Raw genomic sequence first — 8,296 nt, forward strand, 5'->3', positions numbered from 1 at the left:
CAACAATAATATCTATACGTGTGAACCAAAAATCTAACCAAAATGCTTACAAAAGATCTGCAGCATGGCGCAAGAAGTACTGTCAAACATGGATCTCATAGGACGGTTCAGGTGATGCAATCAAACGTGAATCCTCATACGGCAGATATAGTTGTCGGCTGTAAAATCGTCTGTAATATTTCTCATAGTTGTAATAGCATAATTATCCTACGTTAAAAAAAACATCTGACCAAAGTAAAAATCTACCCTATATAGATAAATAGAAATATATAGAAATAAAGATTTAGCTAAAATTATTTGGAATAGAATATATTTGTCACAACTCGCTCAAAATTTAAGTGAAATTTTGTATTTGATTGATGATGGACCAACAACACATGAATGTGTTGGATAAGTAGTACGACTGAAAACCATAAGGTTCTATTTATCCAATGCAAACCAACCATATACTATACAAACTATGAAATGTAAAAGCACAAACCATGAAAGGAGGCTAAAACTGAGAAAATTCAAAGTAAGAGCCATTAGACAAAAGAAGACTACTCCTGATATGGAGAGATCTTATGTGAAGGAAAGACTCGTCCATTTCTATGTTTTTGTTGCATAGAGATCAAAGTTGAAGCAAAGGCAAGGCCATTACTGCACCGAACACCGACACAAGCAACACTATTATCCACGCTGGTAATCCTTGTTTCTTCTTCTTCCTCTTCTCCTTCAAGCCACCCTCCGAGTCCTCCTTTGTTGGGTTGACTACTGTTTTCTCTGACTCTGCTTTTGTATTGCTCTCTTGAGGAGACTTTGGTGACGTCTGTCGCGTTTGTTCAGCTAGTTCCTGCTGCTTGTACTTCTCTACGTACTCTGGAAATAGCTTTCGGAATGCTGGGCTGTAACCAGTAAGTACATTGGATACAAATGACTATCCTGTATCATGAATTCTATTATTGTATATGGTGGGATGATCTCTTACGTTTTACAATTGAAAGCGAGAGACGACTTAGCCAGCTGTTGTTTCTCAGCTACAGTAGTGTTCACACTTCCGGTTGTTGGACTGGTATCCATCTGCGCCACAAGGAAAACGATAGAAAAAAGGCTCAATAACAGAACTAAGAGATATTACCATGTCATATAAGTAGATGATAAACTAACAGCACCGTTAGTCCACATTACAGTAATATAAAAATGTGTAGATTTTTCAATACAAAATTCCATATGTATGAGACGCACTTCAGAGTAAAGAAAAGAAAAACTTTTAGAGCTTACCATAAATGAGAGGAGTCCTGTAAGTATGCTGCATACATGAAAATGTCGGTGGTTAGCTACAGATTTATCAATCCTCTCATCTTTCAAAAATAAATGAACATAGTGAAAGTCAACTATAATATATGTGAAAAGGAGAGAATTCATACCTTGACACAGACCACATCGGGTTCCAGCTTTCTGGATGAACTGAAAATGTCATGTAAAGTTATTCAGATATTGAAACACTTGCTTGCAACGAAACAACAAATAAGAAGTGCACCACTGAGCTTACAATCACTCATAGACAAACATATTTTCTTTTGCGTGATGAACCGACCGCTTGGTGTAGTCATTCTGGGGCATTAAAAAAAAAACAGGAGTGTTTCATTAGAAGCTGGACTACAAACTGAAATAAGATTAATTAATGCTCAGGGCAACTTCTAAAGAACCAAAGAACATACGTAATTCCAGGTGGCTTATAAGGATACTCTGGAGGGAACTTGATCTTTCCATAGTAATATCCACCTGTTAAAGAGAAACCGAAGATGAAAAATGGATTCTGCTAAGGAATGCAGAAGCCAAAACTAACAAGAAATTTCAGACAAGAATATCACCTGCAAAAGGTGTTCCATCACTACCTTCCAGAACATAATCTGTAAGATTAACGCCAATGTTTCAACTGCTTGTTAGTAACAGATCCATCTACCTTTATTTAAATACTAAATGCAGTAATAATACTAGAAAGGCTGAAACTCCCTAATTATACAATCAAGTTAACAATAACACTTTTTTTTTTTGAAACACTAACAATAACACTTACAGCGTTACATAACTGAAAAGAAAATTACAAAAGCTCTGTGTTTACTTTTAAGCTGATATAAACCATTAATAAGCTAATCTTCACCATTCTATCAAAGTTATCATTGAAGTAAGACCTGTTCTGCCTAACCTCATCATAGTAAACAATTTTAAATAGGGTTACGAGAGATTCAACAGGAGAAAATATAGACCAAACATAAAATAAAAAGAAAGAAAAGGCTTACGCCACTCGAGAATGTCATTTGGGGAAGGACGAGCAACAACATGGGAGACTGGTTCCTAAAGGCCCAAAACAGAACATATCATAAATAACCCCGAAAGAAACAAAAGAAGATACGCAACTTACTGTAGACCAAAAACAAAGAAAGCATACACATATACAGGTAGAGCAACATTTGAGAACTTGGTTGGGGAAAAAATTGACATAAAACTTAAAGGAATCATGTACCCTGTACCTTGCAAAGTGCTCTATATTCCTTTTGGAGACGTTTAATAGAAGCCTTTTGTGCCATCTATGGACTATGGACTAAGTGAATAACTGCAAGCTTCTGTTTAAAATAATCAACAGCGTGAACGTATACCTGCAAATGAAACGGGCCAGTTAGAAAAACGAAAGCAAAAAACAGAATCTTTGGCACCAATGGTTTACCCAAACCTTGCGAATAGTAAGGAAACTAAAACCTAAGAAAATAACAAACACACAATTGGATAAACCATGCAAACCTGCACAAAAATGAGTATCAACAAACAAATAGATGCAGTCGATCCTATAGATTAGGCTTCAAGCCAAGTTTAGACATTTTAGCATGGGATCAGAAAACTTAACAAGCCCATACTACAATTCATGTAAATTATTGGACTACCTCACAACAACCTATACAGAAAGAAGGATACTACTTCAAAATATTATTACGCAGCACCTAATCGAATATTTTTACAGGTGAAACTTAAGTCAACAACAACACTTGGCATACCTTTCACTAAGAATCCCCAAAATCTATAACCTAACCGAAAGCAACCTAATTGAAATTCAATCGATTCGATTACAAATGTGAGAGAAAAATATCTGGCAATCCCCAAAAAAAATATCTCAACCCAGAAACTCCTTTGATTTAAACAAGAATCATACGCAGACCAGCTCGAATCAACTGCAACTTCATCAATCAATATCTCAGAAAACCCCCAAGATGCTTTCTCACAAGGAGAAACATACACAATTCGAATTGCAATCAAAGCTTTCCCTCTTACCCAGAGACGCAGAATACGAAGAAAATCACATCAAATATGAAAATGCAACGAAGAAACTCCTAAGAAGATAACAGCAGATCCAAGAAAAATATGATAGAAAGATTCAGCACCTTGATCGAATTTTATCGAGGAGGATGGCTCTCTCTCTCTCTTCCTCTGGAGTTTCTCGTTAATTAATCTTCTCTCTTTCTATTCTAGCCAGGTAGAGAGAGAAAGTAGCCAAACTTGGTTGGTTTATCTAAACCGGAAAATATTTCAACAATTCATTCCGGTTCGTATCTTAGATTCGGTAGGGAATCAAGCCCTTGTTGGGCCAGAATAATACGGGCCTATAATGGCCCAATACCTATTATGAATTCGCGGACTTGGAAATATAATAAAGCACTTGGTTTTGTCTGAATACAGAGATTCCACCAGAAGTTGATTAATGTTGAATTGCTGTTGTATTAGACCATTGAAATTTAGTTAGCAAGATATGCATTAGAATTTGGTTACTATAAATGTAGTTTGATCTTTGGCAGAATAGAAAGAAAGAAAGGAAAATAATCGTTGAAAATAAAAACATTCCATAAAATTCGAAATCGGTGGACGGAGTAAAGTAAATGGTCAAAATCAAGGAAAGAAGAGTTTTCGTCTTTTGAGCCAAAACCATTGAAATATCTACTGGTTTTGACGTTTTGTGAAGTAAAAATTATAAAAAGCTGACACAGATGCGGAGATTCGTTATTGGCCAAGCTAAAAATCTCATTGATCAGACTCGTCGTCGTCAACGTCATCACAAAAGCCTCCGCCTTCTCTCTCTACTAGCCGCTTCCGACTCTGCTCTTGTTCTTTCTTCGCCGCGTCTCTTTTCTTCGTCTTCAGACATGTCTGGTTCTGGTTCTGATTCGTCGTCGTCCTCTCTTCCCGTTACTCTTGACTCCCTCAACCCCAAGGTGGAGTTTTTTTTTGTTTCTCTTCTTTAATCAAATAGCTGTGGTTGCTTTTTGTTTGTGGTATGGAGTTGTGGAGATTGATACGTGTTTGAGCATCTGCTTAGGGTTGATTATTAACACTTAAGATTTATCTTTGTTATGTATTATTATATTAGCTGATACTTTTTTTCTTTTAAATTGCTTTAGTGTCTCTGTTCCTTTCTAGATTCATCATGTAAAAGATTCGATCTTTGTGATTAATTAATTGGTTGTTTAACGCTTTTTTCTTCCCATTTTGTTGACATGACCATGCTCAGTTCTTTTAAATTGAATAGTTTCTTTCTCAGGGAACAGTTCTGCATCGATAGCTAGTTCTATTGACTGTTGTCTTGAACTATTTTATTTTTTGGGTTGTGTCAGGTTCTGAAATGTGAGTATGCTGTCCGTGGAGAGATTGTCAACATTGCTCAGGTAAAAGCAATCAACTTTGTCCTAAGTTGTGTTCTTCTAAAGTATGAGACTGTTTTACTCATCTTGCTTTCTTCTCCCACCTTACAGAAACTTCAAGAAGATTTGAAGATTAACAAGGATGCTTATCCCTTCGATGAGGTACTTTATAATCGTCGGTGTAGGTCTTTTTCTGTGCCTTCAAACTTGATTCCAATACAAATGTCATCCGCTTTTGGTCAGATTATCTACTGTAACATTGGAAATCCGCAATCTCTTGGCCAGCAGCCGATCACATTTTTCAGAGAGGTAAAAATAAGTGAGCTTTGATGGTTTTTGATTTGTTGCATATGTTGAGTTAACTTGTAACATCTATGTCTTCTCTCAGGTTCTTGCTTTGTGTTCTCACACCGCTTTGTTGGACGAGAGTGCAACACATGGTTTGTTCAGGTACCATTTATATGTTCTAACCTCACTACTCTGGTGGTATAAGGTTTTGTTTAACAATGGATGTTGCAATTTTTATCAGTTCTGATTCTATTGACCGTGCTTGGAAGATTCTCGACCAGATTCCTGGGAAAGCTACCGGTGCTTACAGCCACAGCCAGGTATGGCGCATTGTCATTCTTACACAGCATCTCTCCCTCTCTCAGTGAATGATTCATTTTCTTACATGTTCTGTTTTGTCTCAGGGTATCAAGGGACTACGTGATGCCATTGCTGCTGGAATCGAAGCCCGTGATGGTTTCCCTGCTGATCCTAATGATATTTTCATGACAGATGGTGCTAGCCCTGGGGTAACCAATCATCAAACTTTCCTGGACTCGTGGAAAATTATAGAACAAGTTTTTTTATTTATAGTGAGATTAATGTTTCTCTCGTTCTAGGTTCATATGATGATGCAACTTCTCATAAGTTCGGAGAAAGATGGAATCCTCTGCCCTATTCCTCAGTACCCACTGTACTCAGCTTCCATTGCCCTTCATGGCGGAAGTCTGGTATGTTTCCTTATGTCTGTCTGATGACGATATCATTTTGGTTCTTCTGATTGCTGTCATCTTCTTGTGGTAGGTTCCGTACTACCTTGACGAAGCATCAGGATGGGGCCTTGAGATATCTGAGCTGAAGAAGCAACTGGAGGATGCTAGGTCAAAGGGCATCACTGTAAGAGCCTTGGCTGTCATCAACCCTGGCAACCCGACAGGACAGGTAAACTGGATGCTCAAGACTAAACCACAAATCTATTCATCGGTCCAAGTTTTATTTTTTGTCTTATATTCGACCTGTTGTTTGTCTGGTTAAAGGTTCTTGCGGAAGAAAACCAGCGCGAGATTGTTGATTTCTGTAAGAAAGAAGGCTTAGTTCTCTTAGCCGACGAGGTTTATCAGGAAAACGTTTACGTCCCTGACAAAAAGTTCCACTCTTTCAAGAAAGTAGCCCGGTCTATGGGCTACGGTGAGAATGATGTCTGCTTAGTCTCGTTCCAGTCTATCTCCAAAGGTGAGAAAATAACTTGTTTCTTACTCTATTGATAAGCTTATGATCGTTGCTATGTGCAATTAGTCTCAAAGTTGGATTCATTCTTTCTATCAATAGGGTACTACGGAGAGTGTGGGAAGAGAGGTGGTTACATGGAGGTTACTGGCTTCACTTCTGATGTAAGAGCACAGATATACAAATTGGCTTCTGTGAATCTTTGCTCCAACATCTCTGGTCAGATTCTCGCCAGCCTCGTCATGAGCCCTCCCAAGGTTTATAAAACATCTATGTTACTTTAACAGCTGGTTTTGTTTAAGCTCAATTGACTTTAACAGCTTTTATTAAATTTTGATCAGCCTGGTGACGACTCCTATGAGTCATACATAGCAGAGAAAGAGGGAATACTCTCGTCTTTAGCAAAACGTGCAAAGGTTAGCCAGCCATTCACAGAGAAGTTACTATGATACACAGTTACTTATGGTCTTAAATCTTAATGTGTTTGGGTTGAACCGTGCAGACCCTTGAAGAAGCTCTGAACAAGTTGGAGGGTGTCACATGCAACAGAGCAGAAGGAGCTATGTATCTATTCCCTTGCATTAACCTTCCACAAAAGGCCATTGCAGCTGCAGAAGCTGCAAAGACAGCACCAGACGCTTTCTACTGCAAACGCCTTTTAAACGCTACTGGAATAGTTGTAGTCCCTGGTTCTGGCTTTAGACAGGTTTGAGATTGACAAACTCTCTTCTCCAAATAACCGAACAAGAACTTCACTTGCTGTTGTTATTAATCTAGTGTGTGTTTTGTCGTTTTGATGTAGGTACCTGGCACATGGCATTTCAGGTGCACTATACTTCCTCAAGAAGAAAAGATTCCTGCAATCGTGAACCGTCTCACTGAGTTCCACAAGAACTTCATGGATGAGTTCCGCAACTAAGTGATTCTGGTTTCTTAAGACCTCTCTTTGATAGATATGATCAAGTCTTGAGTAATAATAAGCAAGGAGACGCATGCAGTTTCTTTTCCGTCGACATTGTGTTTACAGAAACTAAGACGTGAGCGTCAGTTATAGCTTTTGTGAGAGCAAGAAGTTTTATTGAGTTTTTACCTTTTACAGGCTGATTAAACTAAACGTAATGTTCTTTCGCATACCATATCCTACTCTCCTATATATGATTTTTGCTTAGATATCAATCATATATACATAAGAGAGTTTAAGAAAAATTGTTATAATTTGATTGGTCGAGAGATTTTCAATTATTTTAATTTGATCTAAAATAAAAGATAAGCCTAGAATTAATTAATATCACTTACCAAATATTATAAATGATATTATAAATAATAATTTATGGTAAATAATTATCAAAATTATAGAAAGTGTAATAGTATCTTATTAATTTTTTATATCTATATACTACATAAAATAATTAATAGAACACATCGATGTAATAATTTCATATTATTATATAAAACATTATATTCATATATAAAGTATTATAATAATTATTAACCTCTTATAATGTCCATATATGTCTTATAAGTAATTTATATAAATTTATAAAATTACCTATCATGGCTTACAAAATTATTTTATCATAAATTTAAATTATTTATAATACTTTATAAACATTTATAAAAAAAATAAAAAAAATCCTCATATATATTAAACTAGAAATCACTTAAGTGATTTTGCTTACATATCTATTATTTGTGAAGTCTTAAGAAAATTGCTATAAACATTTATAAAAAATAAAAAAATCTTCATATATATTAAACGAAAAATCACTTAAGTGATTTTGTTTACATATCTATCATTTGTGAAGTCTTAAGAAATTTTTTATAATTTGCTTGGTCTATAATTTTTAATTTTATTTATTTTAGTTTAGATTTAAAATAAAAAATAAATCTAGAACCAATTAATATCACTTGCCAAATAATATAAATTATATTACAAATAATGATTTATGGTAATTAATTGTTGAAATTATATAAAGAATAATAACATTTGATCAATAATTTTTATATTTATAAACTAAATAATATAATGAACTAAACTTTTTATAATTTTTAATTACTTTAATTAGATCTAAAATAAAAGGAAGTCTAAAAGACTAAAACTAATTATTATCACTTGCCAAATAACCTAAATGATA

At 35.4% G+C, this 8,296-nt stretch overlaps 2 protein-coding genes across 2 annotated transcripts; one reads left to right on the forward strand and one right to left on the reverse strand.

Annotated features, from left to right (window-relative positions):
• Positions 1-382: 382 nt before the first annotated feature.
• On the reverse strand, positions 383-3,519 carry LOC106308070 (ubiquitin-conjugating enzyme E2 34-like). The gene is made up of 10 exons (XM_013745190.1): positions 3,417-3,519; positions 2,514-2,639; positions 2,283-2,337; positions 1,854-1,892; positions 1,701-1,764; positions 1,532-1,593; positions 1,407-1,446; positions 1,261-1,288; positions 968-1,059; positions 383-884 (listed from the first exon to the last, which is right to left on the reverse strand). The coding sequence occupies exons 2-10, from the start codon at positions 2,568-2,570 to the stop codon at positions 611-613; spliced, it is 711 nt and encodes a 236-aa protein (XP_013600644.1). The 5' UTR covers positions 2,571-2,639; positions 3,417-3,519; the 3' UTR covers positions 383-610.
• Positions 3,520-4,016: 497 nt separating this feature from the next.
• On the forward strand, positions 4,017-7,080 carry LOC106312804 (alanine aminotransferase 1, mitochondrial-like). The gene is made up of 14 exons (XM_013750461.1): positions 4,017-4,241; positions 4,641-4,691; positions 4,779-4,829; positions 4,911-4,976; positions 5,056-5,117; positions 5,197-5,275; positions 5,360-5,464; positions 5,555-5,665; positions 5,739-5,876; positions 5,972-6,167; positions 6,264-6,418; positions 6,503-6,577; positions 6,664-6,867; positions 6,964-7,080. Exons 1-14 carry the CDS (start codon positions 4,017-4,019, stop codon positions 7,078-7,080), a joined length of 1,635 nt encoding a protein of 544 aa, XP_013605915.1.
• The last annotated feature ends 1,216 nt before the right edge of the window (positions 7,081-8,296 follow it).

This window comes from Brassica oleracea, chromosome C8, assembly GCF_000695525.1.
Source record: "Brassica oleracea var. oleracea cultivar TO1000 chromosome C8, BOL, whole genome shotgun sequence".
Lineage (NCBI taxonomy): Eukaryota > Viridiplantae > Streptophyta > Magnoliopsida > Brassicales > Brassicaceae > Brassica > Brassica oleracea.

Bases quoted from the DNA above. Each gene is read 5' to 3' on its own strand.
- LOC106308070 (XM_013745190.1), bottom strand. From the start codon at position 2,570: ATGGCACAAAAGGCTTCTATTAAACGTCTCCAAAAGGAATATAGAGCA. The intron at 2,338-2,513 runs GTACAGGGTACA...TTGGGCCTTTAG, and splicing joins AATATAGAGCACTTTGCAAG to GAACCAGTCTCCCATGTTGT. The intron at 885-967 runs GTAAGAGATCAT...TACTGGTTACAG, and splicing joins CTCGCTTTCAATTGTAAAAC to CCCAGCATTCCGAAAGCTAT.
- LOC106312804 (XM_013750461.1), top strand. From the start codon at position 4,017: ATGCGGAGATTCGTTATTGGCCAAGCTAAAAATCTCATTGATCAGACT. The intron at 4,830-4,910 runs GTACTTTATAAT...GCTTTTGGTCAG, and splicing joins ATGCTTATCCCTTCGATGAG to ATTATCTACTGTAACATTGG. The intron at 6,868-6,963 runs GTTTGAGATTGA...GTTTTGATGTAG, and splicing joins CTGGTTCTGGCTTTAGACAG to GTACCTGGCACATGGCATTT.